At 44.1% G+C, this 20,218-nt stretch overlaps 2 protein-coding genes across 3 annotated transcripts in view; one reads left to right on the top strand and one right to left on the bottom strand.

Annotated features, from left to right (window-relative positions):
* The window catches only part of LOC307219564 (uncharacterized protein), a gene marked incomplete at both ends in the record, with an annotated part of 30,930 nt that extends 16,046 nt beyond the window's left edge, over window positions 1-14,884 (top strand). The window contains 2 exons of the mRNA XM_079982809.1: window positions 2,793-2,959; window positions 14,193-14,884. Coding sequence (XP_079838935.1) covers window positions 2,793-2,959; window positions 14,193-14,884 — 859 coding nt within the window. The remainder of the gene's footprint in view (window positions 1-2,792; window positions 2,960-14,192) is intronic.
* Window positions 14,797-20,218, bottom strand: part of PHLPP1 (PH domain and leucine rich repeat protein phosphatase 1) — a 159,885-nt gene continuing 154,463 nt past the window's right edge. The window contains exon 18 of one of the 2 annotated variants that reach the window (XR_013841117.1): window positions 14,797-14,901. The gene's annotated coding sequence lies outside the window, so the exon portion shown is untranslated. Of the gene's footprint in view, window positions 14,902-18,620; window positions 19,337-20,218 lie in introns of those variants that run through there. The other variant, XR_013841118.1, reaches the window with a different exon arrangement.

Here is a 20,218-nt window from a genome sequence, read left to right as displayed (position 1 = left end):
TCCGGAACAGATTTAAGTACTTAACCCGAGGTACCACTATATATGGATGCGGGTGGCGCTGTGGGTTAAACCACAGAGCCTAGGACTTGCCGATCAGAAGGTCGGCGGTTCAAATCCCTGCAATGGGGTGAATTCCCGTTGCTCGGTCCCTGCTCCTGCCAACCTAGCAGTGCGAAAGCACGTCAAAGTGCAAGTAGATAAATAGGTACCGCTCCAGCGGGAAGGTAAACGGTGTTTCCGTGTGCTGCTCTGGTTTGCCAGAAGCAGCTTAGTCATGCTGGCCACATGACCTGGAAGCTGTACACCGGCTCCCTCGGCCAATAAAGCAAGATGAGTGCCGCAACCCCAGAGTCAGTCACGACTGGACCTAATGGGCAGGGGTCCCTTTACCTTTACCACTGTATATATATATATATATATATATAGAGAGAGAGAGAGAGAGAGAGAGAGAGAGAGAGAGAGAGCACGCGCGCAAGCATTTAAATGAGGCAATTTCAAAGTCTTCCAGGAACTCTCTTTTCTCTGGAAATACAGCTAACCACCATGGTTGTTGGGACAGAGCCCACATTTGTGATCACCGTCACTCTTAGTGGTGCATCTTATTTTCTGGCATGTGGCTTGTTTAAAAGAGGGAGGCAGCTGCATTGCTGGTGTCCAAGGGATTGCTCTCTGTTTAGTAGAAAGACTTATAAATCACACAGCTTATGTTGCACAGCTGTTCAGTGCACAAAACACAAAACCTAAAGGTCAAGGAGGTGGGGAGGAAGGGTTACTGCCCTGCCAGACTTTAACATCTTGGCACCTATGCCTACAACCAATTGATTAATTTGTTCCTATAGATCATATTCATTAGAAGAGAAAAGCTAGCGGCAAAGTGGGTGATGCTTCTAATTGGTGACAGTGTAGCTCGTATGCAGGACCACGGTAATTAATGTCTGCTGATTACAGTTGCATTGGTGTACTTGTAATTCTGCCAATGAGAACGGATGAATGCAAAAGATGCTAGGACTGGAAAATCTAATTGAGTGAATAAATGATGGCTTAGGGTTGGAATAATAATTAAAATAAGAAATACGAAGAACATTAAGCGAAAGCCAATAACAGTCTGGCAGAGTTAATTCAGTAAACTTTGAAAACAAGTTTGCAGAGCTGTAGTAACCTATATGACCAAGGGCAAGCATGATAGCTATTATGGAAAGGAGCTAAAATGCTGTTAATTGTACCTTTTAAATAATGGGGAACTTCACCCCCTCCCCATGCACAGAGCCTTGTTAATATTCAGTGTTAAAACCCAAAGCCCAAAGTGAAGACCTACAAAAAGGAAATAGCCTTTACATATTCATAACAAGGAGAGACAAATTTTTTTTTTCTGCTGAAGGCCTTCTTAAATCACCCAAGTGCTCATAATCTAGGATGAAGAACAGACAAGCAGGCCAGGTGGTTCAGCCCCCTTCAAGTCCCATATTATATTTTGTTTTTGTTTTTTTTTAAATAATATTTATTAAATTTTTAACAGGAAAAGGGTTACAAAACAGTAAAAGAAAAATACAAAAAAATACCAAAAACCAAAATTAAACATAAAGAGAGAGAGAAAAAAAATCCCTCTTTCTAATATCTTACCACTCATTTACTTGTTTTCATGACTTCCTCACACCTCCCTTTTTTGTATTCCATTTAAAAATTTGTTCAGCAAATTCATACCCTCTTTAACCTCACATATTATAACTTCAAATTTTCATCTAATATCAATCCACTCTTGCATATTCTTGTTTTACCTTATTACTAGAACCACTGTCCCATATTATATTTTGACAGGTGGATGGGGCCACCTGCTTGTCAATAGCCTGACATCAACATCATGTCAGTCGAAGCATTTTAAATCAAACCATGCAAGCAAGGGCATAGCTATTTGCAAGGGCAGGGGACCAGCCAATTGTCAGTGCTTGCAAAGAAACAAGAATTTACAGGTACTACTTATCAGCAGTGCCTGCAAAATCATCTTTCAGTAGGGAGCCATGTCTTCATCTGACCCACACCCGACATGTTTGCATGGCATGGCTTGCAAAAAATGGCCTCAAAGGCCAAATAGGGTCTACTAGCCCTAATTAGGTGGATTAGGGGTTGCCTACCACTATTTAAAAGGGGACACGGGTGGTGGTGTGGTCCAAACCACTGAACCTCTTGGGCTTGCTGATCAGGAAGTTGGCAGTTTGAATCCACGCGATGGGGGCTCCAGTTGCTCTGTCCCAGCTTCTGCCAACCTAGCAATTTGAAAGCACGCCAGTGCAAGTAGATAAATAGGTATCGCTGAGGTGGGAAGGTAAATGGCATTTCCGTGCGCTCTGGTTTCCGTCATGGTGTTCTGTTGTGCCAGAAGCGGTTTAGTCATGCTGGCCACCTGACCCAGAAAGCTGTCTGTGGACAAACGCTGGCTCCTTCAGCCTGAAAGCAAGATGAGCGCTGCAACCCCATAGTCACTCTAGGGGCCTTTTACCTTTTTCACTATTTAAAACCATAAGAAGTGTTCGGGTGTGCCAAATCTCCACTGAAAGGGCATTCCACAGTGTGGTGCCATCACTGAGGTGTCCCCGCTCTTTGCTGCTGTCCTCTCGGTGTTGGACAGCAGAGGATTCCAGAGCAGGGTTTCAAACAATAAAGGGAGTATTTGGTGGGAGGGAACATATGGGAGAATCTATGACCTTGAAAAGTGGCATAGAAATCACTTTTAAGTAAAATAAGTTTTAAGAAGGCGATGCTTAAGGTATCAGTTCTTTATCCTTCTCCACCTGTAGGTCACCAGAAGGAACAATGGAAAATCCTAGATATCCCACAGCTTTTGCAGACCCTCACCAAAACAACCCAGGAACAGCTCAGGAATATGTTGATTCTTCACCACCATTGTTTTATCCTCGAAAAGAGACTTTTTCTGAGAAGTGCTCAAACCTGTGTTCAAGAAGAGGTATGCAAACATTTGTCTTATTCTACTCAATCGCATCCTTTGATCCACAAAGTTGTTTAAAGAGGGAGTACAAGTGGGTCTTTTGTTGGGGGAGCAGAAAGAATAAGAGGTTTTAGCTTTCCCTGAATTCTTCCTCAGGCAGAACAAAGAACAGGAGGAGATCAAGTAATTTAAATTCACAGCTTGCAGCCAAATCCAATTTTATAACAAATGGGGGCACTTACTGGCCACACCTGGCTAGCAATCTCCTAGCATATCAAATAGTCATTGATAAAGGTTTAAAGAGCCGCAGGTTTTCACATACATCTTCAGTGACCCCAGGGAGTCAAATGTTTCAGTTTTTTCCATTATTTGGAGAATCCAGCATGACTGCATATTTCAGTGCCCTTGCTGAAAGGATGGTAATCATGATACTCGGCCGATTTCATTTCTTGGGATTAAATAACAGTATGTGTCCCCTTTCTCAAACTCCTAGCCAAAAGTTGTAAAGGCAATGGAAAATGATACCTTGGACATCACAGTGTTTTTTAACAGTGTTGTGTGGTTGGCTCCATTGCTTGGAGACAGGTGCTCAGTCTGAAGCTATGAAGCACACCTTTAAATGCTTACCTTGGATTACGCACAGCCGCATTTACTTAAGCATTCAGTTTCCAGCACAGTAGCCAGATTTCATCATTTCATGAGTTGTGTTTCCTTCTCAGCACACAACGCAATTTATGAGGTTGTGTCGCAAGTTGTAAGCTTGAGAGAACCTTTAGGGTACTGATTCTCCACCCTGCACCTCAGCAAAATAAATTATCATGAGACTCTTACAAAATTCACCTCATATGACTATTTTAAATATCTCACTAGAGTCATTTCAGCTTTGGATTTTGCCAGTTATTTTTAGTTCATGCATTAAATTCCAGCCTTCCACTCCCTTGGCCCTTTTTGAAGTTTCACCTCAGCCAAAGTGAAGTTCAGCTTCCGGCAGCAACTGAATGTCGGCATTTTTCGTGTGTGGCTACTTTTTCCTTGTCAGTTCGTTAATGTTATATGACATCAAGGCATCTTGAGCTGTATAGCAAAGTGAAGCTTCCTGCAGCTCATTCTGAGCTTATTACAGGCATTTGGGCATTATTTCTTGCCCTCTCCCAAAACGCTCCCCTTTGACCTTCTCAAGGGAAGCAAAAGCTTCCCAGTCTTGGGCTTATTTATTTACAAGTGAGTTCCATTTGTTCAATGGAACTGCCAACTAAAAAGGCTTGTAGCCTTGGCTTCTACCCAGCATGCTCACTTGGCAGGAGGAAACTAAAGAGAATTACAAGCTGTTTTCTGTTTCCTGCCCCCATCTTACCCCAATCAAGCTCTCCCTTGGGCCCTCAGAAGTTGTGGTCATCTTTTTTTTTAAAAGAACATACTTAACTTATTTGATATTAGTTGCCATGCGATCATCCAATACCAGGGCCTGCCCAATAAATTTTGCTGCCTGAGGCAAATGGCACCTATACCCCCAAGATCAATTGAGTTATTCTGGCACCTGATGAAAAAAAAAAATCCCACAAACCCCTCTCCCCCACACCCCTTGCTAGCAGCAACAATGCAGCATTAATAAATTAAATAACTACTTAAATGTACTGCCCTCGTGGCACCCAACATCAACTGCCTGGGGAAGATGCCTCACTCTATCCAATGACAAATATTAAGCTTTACAGAAATACCCATAAGGTTGTTTACTGCAGGGTAGAGGTAGATGGTAGCTTCTCCTCTTTCATCCTCACTTCCTGGAGAGTGGACAAGGTGGGGTGAAAGTAAACGAGCAGGCTTCTTTTTCACTGTCAAATACTAAGAATGTAGTGGATCGGATTCCTAGAAATTCCAACCAGCTGGGGAGGACAACTCCTCTGAGTATTTAGGAATGAATGTCTAAATCAGACCTACCTGACCCTGAAGCAGAACAAAAAGCAGTTGAAGTGTGGATTTGGCAACCTTTTGCAATCTGGTAGCTGCTTAGGGTGCTTCCAGACAGAAGTGGACGGTGGGACCAGTGCTCCTCTTGCATGGAAGTTTTTTGCAGCGTCCTCACAATGTTACTGGTATCTAAATACCAGCTTGTCTTTCCTTCCCCAATCCGGATTTCCCCTTATGTGGAAAATTTATCAGATATTGTCTGCTATACATTGTCTGCAATATCAAACACCTGTCTCCTGGAAGCACCCTTTATGTCATTGGAGAGCAGCTGCAACCAGAGAGGAGTTATCTGATTTGGTAAGCATTATCACATTCTCATGACCATACAGAAATGTGATGTTTGTCGTAGGCTGCAGTACATGGGACTAACTTCTGAGCACACATGTATAGAATTGTGCTGTGAATCCGCATTATCCAGCTACCTAATAAATAGCTCTCCCTGTGGATATAATCACATATCAAATGGGTAAGAAGACTACTTTGTGGTTAATATGAGACTTTCCTTGCAGGTTCAATCTCCTGTTGTTGTTGTTGTTGTTGTTGTTGTTGTTGTTGTTGTTGTTGTTGTTGTTGTTGTTGTTCAATCTCCAGTTGTTGTTGTTGTTCAATCTCCAGTTGTTGTTGTTGTTGTTGTTTTGTTGTTGTTGTTGTTGTTGTTGTTGTTGTTGTTGTTGTTCAATCTCCAGTTGTTGCTGCTGCTGCTGCTGCTGCTGTTGTTAATAATACAAAAAATGCTCCTCCATTGGGCCCTTCCAGATTATTCACACACACACACACACACACACACACACACACACACAAGTGCCAGCTTCCCTGCCATTCTTTCTTCACAAAGCAAATACCTTGCTCCCTTGACAGGGCTGTTCCCTGCCTTCCGTCTTCAGTGTCACCTGTGTGCCCCCAACAAGGGCACTTCCCATTTGCAAATTAGCAAGTGACTAAATTGAATCCCATCAGCAAATAAAATTAGGATATAGCTATAAAGTGATTTTCCCCCTCCTTCCCCCAGGATATGCTCATGCATTAATAAACCAGCATAAATTCATGTGTGTCTGAAAGCTACTCTTCCCCCCGCTTAACAACCAGAACATTTAATCAGAATCTTAAAGGAACTGGAACAGAGGTCACACTGCCCTAAGAAGTGGTGCATCCTTATTTTTGGGATCAAGGTGCTGTGTCAAAACTAACCAGATCTCTGCCTTGAAAAAAATAATCAAATTCTGTGACTGGCAAATATATGAGAATGAACTGTTCATATAAATACTATGTGCATGTATCTGCATTTATGGGTTTTGTTTTGTTTTGTTAATGGAGTTAGGGAAACATGCTAGCAAATCTGTATATGTAACTTAGGAGATATTTCCCTGCATGTAGAAAGCTTTTTTTATATACATGCTGTGCTTCTTCCCTTGTTTTGTTTAGTTTGTGATCCACCCTCATAGGGTACTAGATGGTTATGGAAGGTATGGAAATGTTGTTGTTGTTGATGACAATAACAACAAATAAATAACTTTCAGAGTTCTGTATCTCACAGGCATGTAGCCTTAGCTTTCTACCTTTTGTCTCCTGCATTCCCTTTGTTGCTGATTTATGCCCCTTCTCCCTTTACAAAGCTGCAGAAATACGGCTCTTCCTCTCCCATCATCTCAGCAAAAACCATGGTCCATGCCCTGAATATCCCTTTCCTAGATTTCTGCAACCTTCTCCTATCTTGTATTCCATTGCACACACACCCCTTCATCCCAGTAAAGTGTTCAGGGGCAAAAAGATAATTCAACTAGCCTAATAATTCAACTAGCTGCTTTTTAAAAGGGAATTGAAAGGGCTCTTGGACGCAGAATTTTATTTGTTTCTTCAATTCCAGTGAAGAAAGTGCTCTCTCTGAGACACCCATGAATGCTGCCTTTAGGTCTTCTGAGGAAAGCCAGGATATTGTGAAAATAAATAAATATTGCTTCCTCCATTCCTTTTTGAGCACTGCTCCTCTGGGACCACAGCTTCAGCGCTTTTGGGTTTTCCTTTAAAATCCTCTAACTTCCACTCCTCAGAGCACACAGCATCTTTGTTACTTCTCTCTGATGAATCGGGCAAGTGTTTTGATACTGATAGAAATCGCTGTGGGGTGAATATTGGAACTATTGTTACGGCATGCTTAGGCCTTAGTTGAACTCATCTTGAGCTGGAGGAGCAAACAAGCCCTCCGTTGGATTCTGTAACCTTCAGGGAAGCTAGCTTCAGGTCTTGTATTTTAGGTCATTTCAGATTGCTTGGGATTGTAAGCATTTCTGTAAGAATACAGCTGACATAATCTTGGATCTGGACTAAGGCTGCAATCCAAATGCCCCTTAGTCTGGCCTAGTTTTGAGTGGAGACATCCTTCTGCTTGCTTCACCTGCACAGACTTTCTGGCTAAACATGTAGGAAGATGGAAGCCTTGCCTTCTAGTAAGGGATGCTGTTCACAGTTTTGTGTTCACACTTTGGGGAATCGGCCTTGGGAGAAAAGTTACAGGAATGTGAGAAGAGGCAAGGACAAAGAGTCAGAGTGGAAGAAATCGAGGAGACCCCATAACTCTTGGGACTCCAGGTAAAAGAGAAACCGAACCACATTTCCTCTCACCTGAGGCTCAAAGAAGTAAGATAGGGCAACACGCTGGCTAGTTGCTATTGGTAGCCTCACATCCCTTACCGCCCTCCTACAATTTATTTTTAAGATTTTCCTTAAACCTTACATAATGTGAAATGCACTGGCCATCAGTGTAGGCTGTTTCAAAACGGGGGTTATGTGAGCAGCCAATAATCCGGCAGCTGCATTTTGGACCAGTTGAAGCTTCTGAAAAGTCTTCAGGGGCAGCCCGAGGAGCGGGGTGTTTGGGAAGATGACTTCAGTCGCGTGCAACAGCACATACCTGATGTCAGCTGGGTTTGCATTTAGCTAGAATGCTCACTTTAGCCTTATTCACTTGGCTGTTTTAGAGTGGAAAAATCCCCCCTCAGTGTGCTGCTATATATAATAATAATATAATAAGTACATCAAACTTGGCTTACATTTTCGTTACTGCTTTGCGACCACAGTATTGTATAGGTGTTTGCAAGTATTGCCAAGCAACTAAGGAGGATCAACAGGGACATGGGCTGAGGACCTACCCTTCTCCGTAATATTAGCACCCTGACATTCCTGCAGACCCGTCTACCCAGAATCTCTGTTTTGGACTCAAGCATATAATAAAAAAACAGCATCTTAAGGCAGTGGGCAGTGATTGAACCTGGTCTATACTTAGAAAGGTAAAGGGACTCCTGACCGTTAGGTCCAGTCGTGACCGACTCTGGGGTTGCTGCGCTCATCTCGCTTTATTGGCCGAGGGAGCCAGTGTACAGCTTCCGGGTCATGTGGCCAGCAGGACTAAGCCACTTCTGGTGAACCAGAGCAGCGCACGGAAACGCCGTTTACCTTCCCGCTGGAGCGGTACCTATTTATCTACTTGCACTTTGACGTGCTTTCAAACTGCTAGGTTGGCAGGAACAGGGACCGAGCAACGGGAGCTCACCCCGTCACGGGGATTCGAACCACTGACCTTCTGATTGGCAAGTCCTAGGCTCTGTGGTTTAACCCACAGCGCCACCCGCGTCCCTGGCCTATACTTAGGATAAGTATAAAAAGGAGGGTAGAAACTTAAGCTGGAGGAAAGGAGTCCGATTGGATTTTTTAAAAAAAGTTTCCCTTTTTAAAATACAAAAATAAAAATACCCACTGCTCAAGTTGTAGAGAACTCAGGCACATTTGTGAAGGTACGCAGGCAAACATTGCCCTAATATGATAAAACCAACCAAGCGACTGACTGCCTCCTCTCACTTTGTAGCAGCTCATATAAATAAAAGACAGGTTTTGCAAGCTTCCTCCACAAACAGTAGGCAGGTACAATTGGCAGTTAACTTCTAGGTGGTAGACTTTGTTAAGAATCTCTCTGCGACTGATCAAACTCTGCTGGCCTTCAGGGAACCTAGGTTTTGTATTTTGGGTCATTTCAGATTGTTGGCATCGCCTACGCATTTCTGTAAGTATACACAAGCTTGGATCCAGACTAAGCCTGCAACCCAAATGCCCCTTACTCTGGGCTAGTTTTGAGTGGAGACATCCTTCTGTTTGCTTGTGTCATTCCACCTGCGCAGACTTTCCGGCCAAACGTGCAGGTATTTGGGAGCATCGCCTGCTAGTAAGGGAGGCTTCCTCCACAGGAAGCAAAACACAAGGCAGGTACAGTCGGCAGTTAGGTGGTGCAAGAGATCAAACTATGCAGCATGAAAGTGTTACTCAGGGTAGACATTTGTTTATCCTAACCTGCCCCCAAGTGGCTAAGTAATTAATTGGTATCGCTTTAGGGAAGCCTTGGTCATTTATTTGCACTATGCAGATCTGCATTTAAAACTTACTTTCTGCAGCCATTGAGTCTTCCTTTACATTTAAGGAGGGGCATAGAGTTAAGTTAATTAGCTTTCCGCACGACAAATTTACAGGGACTTTCTGCTGGTTTTGCTCAGGCTTTTCCAGCTTCCAAACTGCAAGGTTGTGAAGTCTCCCTGGGCACATTTCTCCCAACATTCAGAAGATTAATCAAGACCTTTAGTGAGTGTCTCTTCTAAAGACAGTGGTAGTGATTCCTTGCCTCCCCCTCTCCACTTTTTTAATGATATATATGTTATGTCTCTAAGTTGGTTGCAGACCCTCCAAGTGTCCCTGTTTTCCAGGGACATCCCAGATTTAGAGAAGTCATCCTGGTTTCTGATTTGATCCTGTAATGTCCCACTTTTCCTTAGGATGTCCCTATTTTTGTTGGAGGAACATGGAGTTATCCAACCCAGAGCCTTCTGAAGGCAATCCTGTATAGGGAAGGGGTTTTTTTTGTTTAACGTTTTATTATGTTTTTATGTATGTTGGAGGCTGCCCAGTGTGCAACCCAATTAAGATGTGTGGGGTATAAATAGTATAATTATCACTACAGAATGGGACATCCCTATTTTCATCACAGCAATGTTTGAGCGTATGTGGTTGCACAACAGGTAAATAGTTGCATTAAGAGAGAGGCCTTTATTATACCAGACTAATGGGAAAAGATTGCACTTGTGCGTATCCCTAACCCCTTCTTGATACCAGATATTGTGTCTGGAGTAACAAGCTGCATTTCTGCAACTAAACCTAAATGGAAAAATATCCAGTCAACGAACTTGGTCTGAGAGCCAGTTTGGTGTAGACATTGGAAGTGTTAGTTGAGACATGGCGAGACCAGGGCTAAATCTCCACTCACTCGTGAAGCTTAGTGAGCAAGTTTTGGCCAGTCACTCTACCCAACAGGGTGGTTTGTTCATAATGTTGTTGTTGTTTTTTTTAAAAAAATATTGAGGGTTTCTTTGTTACAAACAGATAAACAGGAAACAGTACATCCATTGTCTCCACTTTCAGTTCATAATCTTTTTCACAGTTTGGTGAGAGACATTTTTGTCATAGACTTCTTGCAGTTGGGGGAAAGCGGGATTGATGGAGATATTGTTCTTTTGTTCTATTGTCTATTCTTAGTGTAGGGAAGGTTGTGTCAGCATCACATGGTAGGTCCTTTGTGTATTTATTTATTTATTCATTAATTTTTATTGATATTGCAAGAGGTATGGGGTTCCCAAGCTGGGTTGGTTGTGTTTATATTACAGTGGTACCTCGGGTTACAGACAGTTCAAGTTACAGATGCTTCAGGTTACAGACTCTGCTAACCCAGAAATAGTACCTCGGGTTAAGAACTTTGCTTCAGGATGAGAACAGAAATTGCTTGCAGTGGCATGGCAGCAGCGCATTAGCTAAAGTGGTGCTTCAGGTTAAGAACAGTTTCAGGTTAAGAACGAACCTCCAGAACGAATTAAGTTCTTAACCCGAGGTACCACTGTATGTCCCAAGGTTGTGTTATATTGATTTGTATGATGCTGCAAGGAATAGGTCATTGCCCTGTTGTGTTGCGTGTGTGTAATAAAGGGGAATCACACTGGGGTGAAGGCATCCTCTGTAGCTTGTCCCAGTGCTAGTTTGAGTTTGTTGGTTAACTTTTCTAATAGGGCAGTTTCCCATACGTGATCCATATTCACTCCTGATAGGCCCTTCCAGTGTCTAGTTATGATATTTCTGGCTGCTGAAAGTGACTTATGAGTTCCTTGTAATGTGCTTGTGTGTTGTGGCCTGGAAGGTATTTAATAGGCAGCCCCGGCCTATGTTGTACGAGCATTGCAAGGAGGCCTAAGCTATAGCACCTTCCCAAACCCCCATCGCTGATTTACTCTTTCTGGCACAGTAGTACAAAAATAACTCACTAAGAACACTCCTCAGAATAATGTAGGTCAAATGTACTCAAGGCCTGTTTTATCAGTGTTTGGGGGGGGGGGGAGATGGCTTAATATTTGGGCCTTCCACTCTGGCCTCACTTGGAATCCCAGTGGGTGCTGATTCAGAGCTCCTGGCAGAGATTATTCACTCCACCAAAAATTGTTTTGGAAGAAGTTCTGAAATGACTTCAGAAGGTCCTCTGTGCCTCCTGGTGTACTGAAGTTCTGCCACTGCAAGGCATGGCAACCGCCTCGAGTCCCTTCCAGCACCTGGGAGGATTGTAAGCTTCATACTAAAAAGTCTTCCAATGGCTGTTGCAAAGGCCTGGTGTTTCAGACAGACAACACTAGACTCTTCAAATTCTGTACAGTGTGCTAGCAGTCCTAATTTGATTCCCCTTCCCTTCCCTCTCCTCTTGTCTTGTTTCATGGTAGGAGCGCACTCATTTAAGAGAATCTGGACTCTGGAAGATGTCAAGAAGTCAAACATAACAGCATTAAAACCCTAATCTGGACTCCTACGGTTGTCAAACCAATGCCTTGGGGGAATCCCACAACCATGCCATGATGAAGGCAATAACCCTTTTTTTTTTTTGTTGCTGTTCACCAGCGACTGACATGCAGCCTTGCAGCATATAGGCAATTATGGCTAGTAACCATTGATGAAGGGACGCGGGTGGCGCTGTGGTCTAAACCACAGAGCCTAGGGCTTGCCGATCAAGTGGTCGGCAGTTCAAATCACTGCGATGGGGTGAGCTCCCATTGCTCAGTCCCTGCTCCTGCCAACCTAGCAGTTCGAAAGCACACCAGTGCAAGCAGACCCTTGGCGTCCCCTTCCAACCCTACAATTCTATGATTTGCTCTAAATTGGTTCCTGGTTATTTCTGAGCCAGTCAGTCCCTTTAACTATCCCAGTCACAACCTGTTAGGCATTTAAAGGATTGCCTTCTCCCACACAATACCCTCACTCCAGAGCCAGTGTGGTGTAGTGGTTAAGAGCAGTGGACTCGTAATCTGGGGATCCGGGTTCGCGTCTCCGCTCCTCCACATGCAGCTGCTGGGTGACCTTGGGCCAGTAACACTTCTCTGAAGTCTCTCAGCCCCACTCACCTCACAGAGTGCTTGTTGTGGGGGAGGAAGGGAAAGGAGAATGTTAGCCGTTTTGAGACTCCTTAAAGGGAGTGAAAGGCGGGATATCAAATCCAAACTCTTCTTCTTCTTCTTCTTCTTCCTTCCAGTCTAAATTGCTAGCACATTTGTAAAGCTAAGCAGGGCCTGGTAAAGTTTCAAACTGGATGAGGAACTGTTGAGATTCCTGCATAGCAGGGGGTTGGACTAGATGACCCTCAAGGTCCCTTCCAACTATGATTCTATGACTGGTCTATCCACACGGTGGAACCACAAGGCAGCTTCACCTCAATGCTCTCTCTCCTTTCAACACTTGTGAAAACTTTTTAGTATTGGTTACTTTTCACATCCCAACCTGAGTTGTATGTTATTTAAGCCGCCGGGTGTGCATTCTGCATTTTCTTTCCTGTTCCCGTGTTTAACTGTGGCAGACTAGGTTGCTTTATTTGGGTTTGTTTGTAATATGCTGCTGCTTCCCTGTCCTTTTTTTGGTGGTGGGGGAGTAAAGTACATAAAAACTTCTTAGCCATTTTTAAAAATAACAGGGTTATCCTATGGTGGAAGCTTCAAAATGGCCATGCTATCTTGTGATAACTGCAGACATTGCATGACTAAATGCAGTTGGCTGTTGATGGACGAATGGAAAATTTAGACAAGAGCTAGCATTATTGTTACAGATTTGGCTCAGGCGTGGGTCTCGTAGGAAGGACCCCAAGACAAAGAGTGTCTTATGTCATGAAGCTGTTCCATGGCTTGCGCAGTTTTGTATCACTGAATGGTTTCCAATAGAAAGCACCACTCTCTGCAGCCTGCCCTGGAAGGCAACAAACTCCCCTTCAGTGGATTATTTTAAGCAGAGGCCAGATAGTCACCTAGCAGCTATGGTGGTGCTGTGGTCTAAACCACTGAGCCTCTTGGGCTTGCTGATCAAAAGGTCAGCGGTTTGAATCCCCGCGAGCTTCCATTGCTCTGTCCCTGCTCCTGCCAACCTAGCAGTTCAAAAGCACACCAGTGCAAGTAAATAAATAGGTACTGCTGCAGCAGGAAGGTAAATGGTGTTTCTGTGCGCTCTGGTTTCCATTATGGTTGCGCCAGAAGCGGTTTAGTCGTGCTGGCCACATGACCCGGAAAGTTGTCTATGGACAAACGCCAGCTCCCTCAACCTGAAGGTGAGATGAGTGCCAGACCCCATAATTGCCTTTCACTGGACTTAACCGTCCAGGGGCCCTTTACCTTTTTTTACCTTCACCTTTTCTTATCTTCAGCCGGTTGAATTATATGCCATTGCAGGTCTCTTCTCCCATACAACGTCAGGGAGAAGGCTAGGCTAGAACCATCTTCCAAACATCTACCTTGTTTAGAATATGGGCCAGTTTTCCATTATAAAACAACCCTTCCAACTTTAGTAGTACAGGTCAGGAACAATTTACCATGCAATGAGCTGTGAGTGCAATCCAAGCCTGAGACACAGCTACCCTGCAGATCCCAGAAACCTTTGTGCACTCCGGTAAAAGGGTGGGTTTTTATCAATCGGTAATCATAGTCTGCATGATTGTGCTGGGCTATTTGACCAAACTGGATTTATGTTTTAGTCTTATGTGTGGTTCAGATTTAGTGTTAACGTTACTGCACCGATGGCCTCGTTGCTTGCGCCCTTTATTTTACAGGAGGGTTTTGACGCTTAAAGATAGCTGATAAATAAACACAGAGACATGAGTTTTTCTGCAGCAAAACTATTCAGAGGCATGGATGGATTTATACAAGGAATATTAACTCTCCCCTCTCTTTCTCTGCAGGAATCTTGCAGTTCGTTGAAATCACACTAAACATTTTGGTGCTGGTCTGCATAGGAGCAGCTCAGGCATCAATTTCTGGCTTCACCTCCATGGGAGGCCTGGGCTCCTTCAACATCAATTCCGCCTACAGCCCCTTTGAAGGGGTAGAGTTGCAAGAGGTGAGGGAGCTGGACATGCAGTTCAACCAGATGAGAGCTCCTTGCGTCTATGGCGGCGTAGCCTTCAGCCTAACGCTGCTGTGCCTTACCATCCTCTTCCTTGTCGCTGGAGGGAAGCCCATCCATCGCCTCTCGGTCCGGTTGCTCGTCACGGAATGCGTCTTTGACGTCCTTGCTTGCCTGGCATACCTAGTGGCCGTGGGCCTCTACCTCCACTTTGTCCTGCAAGTCAACGCGACGGAGGTGTGCAAGAAAAGAGAGAGGCTTTACGCCAGGAGAGGCTACACATCCATGAACTGCAGCGTGCAAGGAGGAGATGCTTCCGTGGCTCTTTTTGGCCTCCTGGTGGCTTGCCTGTATTTTGCAAGCACTGTGGTCTGTTTCCTCACCATTCGGAGCGTACGGGAGTTCCAGAGGCAGGCGGCAAAGGTGCAGTACAGCCTTGAAAGGACCTACAGCGAGGGAGACCAGCACAAGACCTACAAGAGGCCAGAAAGCATCGACGGGGCTAGGACCTTTGCCACCCTGGTGTAGCTAACGCTAGGACGACACTGTGAAGAAACACATTGGGAATGGATTGTTTTCCTGCTGCTGAAAGTTAGCCATCAATCGGAGTTGCCGAACTGCATTTTTTAAGTCGGGCAGCATAATATATATATATATATATATATTGTGCAAAAAAGGAAGTGTTTGTGCAAGTAATTCTAGATTTCCTTACTGTGTCGGTTGGCTTGTTTTTGAATGGACTAATTGCATCTCTGCTGTGACTTGGTCTAATAAGGACTGCTTCTACTAGGCTCAGTGATGCTACCACTGGTTTCCCGCGACAGGCTTCAGGACTGCACCTGCAGTGATAGGAGAAACAGGGCTTCTTCCCACAAGAGGTTGGAAATGGATCACTTAAGGAAATGGGGTTGACGGAAGGCAGGTAAGCAGCAAGGGGCTGCCAGGGTCTACAAAGCACACTGGCCAAGAGAGAAGGAAGAATGGAGGGCTCCAATGCAAGAGTCTACATGACATTGCTTTGACTATTGTGGGCTTTCAGGTCCACTCATCAGAATCCAAATGCAGTCTCTGGCTATGGGCTCATCCTCTGTCCCTAATCGTAGTCAGTCTGGCCTAAGAAATGTCACAAGGAGGGGGGAGTTATCGCTCGTTGGTATACTACTGCTCACAAGTTTAATTAATGGGCTTTCACCTCCCCTCCCAAGATTTGCCCTTTATATATGAAAAGAAGCAGATGGCTAGCAGTCATCTCAAGATCTCGTAGCAATGAATTCCTTGAAGAGAGACATATTGCTTTCCTCTTGGGATTGAAATTCATTGCCAACAGCACACTTTTTGCCCCCACCCTCACTGCTTGTTGTGGCTCCGATTTCCCCCTTCTGCCATGCTTTTTTTTCAACCTGTGTTCATCTTTTAATACTATGGGTTTTTTGCCAAGTTGTTTTAGCTCTGCCCATTACTATTTGCATGTTGTTTTTTGATTGCTGCTTCTTAATGCATTTCTGCTCATTGACTGTTTTTACATTTCTATTGATTTTTTTTGTGTGTGTGTCTTGGCCAAAAAAGGATTAACTGGTGTTTGCAATAAATAAATATACAAAAGTAAACATGCACATTTTTCTCCCTTCCCAATAAGGATGCAAACCTGTAACTAGAGAAAGGACAGGGAATCATTAAGACGGCTCGCAGAACATAGGATTTACCCATTGAGCTCAGTATTGTTGGACTATTTAGCAGTGGCTCCTCAGGAGATGAAGACCCCGGGTGTCTTTCCCAGCCCAAGCTGGGAGGTGCTGTGGATTAAATCAAAAAACCTCTTTGCATGTTCTTTGCCACTGAGCTAACATCCTTCTGCCTGCATGTATAGAATTGCTCTATGTATGCATGAGGACCATTCATAGCTCAGCATGGAAGCAGTGCCTTGCAATTTGCATTCATTTCACCCTCTCCTGGACTAGATTATGCAGCAGCAGTGCCAGGCTCTGTGCTCCAGAAGGCTGACCTTTTTCTGATTTTTGTTATTAAGGAAGCAGAGCCTGCCTGTGGCATATGATTTTGGGAGAGACAGGCATGGTCTGCTTGACGGCAGCATGCATTTTAACTGGATGGCACACACAGAAGATTTCTGAATCTTAAAAAAAAACCCAAAAGATTCAAGGAATCACAGGTAACTGGAAACACAATTGCTCCTGACAGTCATGATGAACATCCCTCATTAGTCAAACACTACTAGAGCATCAGTGCCTGGGAACGAGTCAACCTTATAAATCTATTAAACCATCTAATTCTTACACAACTTCTCAAACTGTCTCTTACACACACACACTGCCAGGAATAAATAAAACACCAACCCCTATGCAAGGTCATCCCATTGTTGGCCTGCTTGAAGTAACAGGTTGCCAAGGGAAGAGTTACAATGAACTAGGCAAAAGATGAACCTCGTTACATTTCACAGAAGATGCTGTTGACACTTAGTTGACACTAAGACCATACATAGACAATGGTTTTGTGGAGCAACTGTGGCACTAGCTCCAATCACTGCCTTTGGCCCAATCCACCTGCCCTGGCTGGACTTTAATACGGTGAACATAGGAGGGAAGGGATTTGCTTTTCAGTTTCAGGAGCTGGTAAGTCAAAGGCTGATAGCAGCAGAAACACTCTTTAGGAGAAAAACAAACAAACTGGTTTTAACAAGGAAAAATATTGAAAAAGTGGGAGAGAGTTCTTCAGCCCCTCCTCTTTTTGCTGTTATTAGAAAGACATGCATACTACCTACCTACCTACCTACCTATTATATTCACCTTTCACCTTATAAAAATAGGAAATGAAGTCAGAAAGTGCTCTGGGGGGGCTGCAAAGGAAGGGGCACTAGCCAATACGTGCCTGATGCTTGAACTCAGGACAAAAGGAATAAAGGTGCTAAGAGGAAGGCACATTTGGCAAACCCTCATCGTGATCAACTCCAACCCGGAAACCTATGTCCCCACTGTGGAAGGATGTGTGGATCCAAAATTGGCCTCCACAGTCACTCCACAGACTCACTGTTAAGACCGTGTTCATGGAAGACAATCTTACTCGAATACGAGTGAACGCCAAAGAAACAGCAGCAGCTCCACAGATACATGCCAATTTGTGTTTCACCTCCTTTCCTTGGTGAGGAATCTGCTTCCGAGTATGTAAAAAACACAGCTGCAGGGCAGAAAAATATGCACATATTGTGAGCGAGAAGATTACAATACCATATACATTGCTACTTAAACTAATTTACAATATTTCTTGTAAACCTGCATTGCAGGGGGTTGAACTAGAACAGTGTTGGTGAACCTATGGCACACGGGCCAGAGCGGGCATCCAGAGCCCTCTTAGTTGGCATGCGCACCACCGACCCAGCAGGCAAAGTTTATTTCCACTCCCCCCCCCACGCCAGTGTGGGCGGGAAACACTCTGTAGAGTCGCTCTACTTGTTGCTTTGTCATTGGGAGTTCCACACCGCCCCACACTGCTGTTAGCAGGAAACTTTCCCTATAGCGCTCGCCACCTGAAGCGGCATTGTGGGGAGTTGCGCACACGCCAACCAGCTGCAGTGACGCGAGTGACTTTCAGCATTCTTGGTTAGTGATTTTCTACCCCCCCCCCAAAAAAAAAGCTCATCAACTTTGGGCAGTCCTCCCCAAAAAAGCTCAACAACTCTGCTATACATGTAAAAAATACGGTAAATTGCCATGTTAGCACTTTGTGATAAGTGGGTTTTGGGTTGCAGTTTGGGCACTCAGTCTCTAAAAGGTTCGCCACCACGGGACTAGATGATCCTCAGGGTCCTTTCTACCTTATGATTCTATACTTAAACTTTCAGATTTTATTGTATAATTTCTGTAAACCACTTAGGAATTCTGGCCAAAAATGTAAAGCAGCCTATACATCTTCTTAAAAGAATATAAAATAAAGGAAAAGCCACTACACAACAACATGTAACTACACCCTCCATAAAAGGAGAACCAACAGTAACCAGGTAGACTGACAAACTTCAGCATGTATAAGACAAAGTCCTGAGAGCATCACTATTTGACACCTGCCTATTCAATGTGTATGAAAATGTAGTTATTAAGCCTTCGCGACAAACCTGACACAAAAGTGGAAAGTGGCAAAAACCTCTGGCGCTTAGGCCAAATTAATGATATGAAAACACTGGCAAAGGCCCAAGTCTCGACAACGTTTCTCATTAGTGCTACCGCAACGCAATGATATTAGTTCCCGTAGTCGTAGGAAAGCTAAATTCTAGGAAGATTTATTTGGCTGTTGCTGGGAGTGATAAATCATGTCAAGCGATGGAAATGACTTCATTACTTACAAACGAAAGGCTGATGGGTTTTTAGTATGTCACATTTTTTGAGTGCGCAGACAGGGTGCTTATGATCAATCACCCACTAAGGAATACATTTAAGAAGAATTTGCTTTAACAAATGCAACGAGTCCTCTTCCTTGTAAACAAACGAAATGGATTAAAGCACTTCGGTTTACAGCTGAGCATGCAAGTCGAGTGTCTCCACCACCTGCTTGCTTCTCTGGGCTTTTAACAGCTTGTTCCAGCTCAGCAATGCACCCTCAATGACTTCTGGAACCCAAACGCTTACGATGATGATTTAAAATACTTGTACAGCATGGGTGAAATGCTCTTCAGCTGCAGCCCCAGGCTTCATTTTCACTGGTTCATTTTCATCTGAAGGGAAATAGAATGGCAGGCTTTTTCGAAGGTTTCCAGTACAGGCAGAAGCAGGAAGCGGCTTTTCAAAGTTCATTTCTGAATCTCAAGTTGGGCCTCCGTAGTTTGTGATACAGTGAGGTAGACACAGTGCGTTCAGACACGGCATTTCTTGCTGATTATAATGGCAGCACTCGTCCGAATTTTTCATACTGTTGTGTTAGGGGACTACCGTTCTTTTGAGTGATCCACTGGTGCGTCGCATCAAATTTCCTTCATACCTATGGGCACAGTGACACCCAACAAATGTCACTTTTCTCTCACATGCTTTCTGCACATGTGCAGTTCTGCTCCCCCCATGATCCACGCATTGAAAAGGGCAAGGGCAGGATGCCACAGATTTCCTCACTTTAATCCTACAATCAGATTTCCACACACACGCACACCGGAAGTAATTAACAAGGGAAGTAAGCGCTGAACTTCCACCACAGTCTACTAGATTTGCAGAAACGACCTCAATGCCATGCGAACGAGCAAATAAAACGAGGAAATTATCAGGTAAGGGAACATCGGGAAATGAAAATAATCCACTGTCTGAACGTAGCCGCGGGAAACAAAATTGAATGATTGACTAAACTGTTGTGCTTAGGCTGCCATGTAGAACCAGGGCTTTTTATCCCAGCCAGAACTTTCAGTTCTCTCAGGTGGGCGCCACTGCCATTCTAAAAGAACGATCGAAGGAGGTGTTTGTGGTGAGGTTCCAGCACCTCTTTTTCTAGAAAAAAGCACTGGGTACACAAGAGGCAGAGTCCCAATAAACCCAAGAGCAGCTTGCCTCTTTAGTACTGCAAGCAGCTGCAGTGGGAGGGAGGATGAAATGGGCAGAAACAGACTCCAGAGTGAGATGCAACTACAGACATCTCAAGAATCCTTCGCGGTGACTGTATGGTTGTCTACAAAGAACAAGCAAGACAGAACAGTGATCCTCGTTGCAAAAAGAAAAGAAGATTAAAAGCAAACTCTCCTAGTGGATATACAAGCATTTCCTAGCATACGTTACGCACACACTGTTGTACGAACTCCAGTTTCCACTGCCGAGTCTGTAGGGCTTTCACCCGTCGTTTGGGGATCATCCTAATTTTTGAAAACTCTCTTCCAGTCAC

The sequence above is a fragment of the Podarcis cretensis genome, assembly GCF_951804945.1.
Source record: "Podarcis cretensis genome assembly, chromosome: 7".
Lineage (NCBI taxonomy): Eukaryota > Metazoa > Chordata > Lepidosauria > Squamata > Lacertidae > Podarcis > Podarcis cretensis.
Note: the sequence above shows the minus strand (reverse complement) of the source record. Positions and strands in the feature narration are given on the sequence as shown.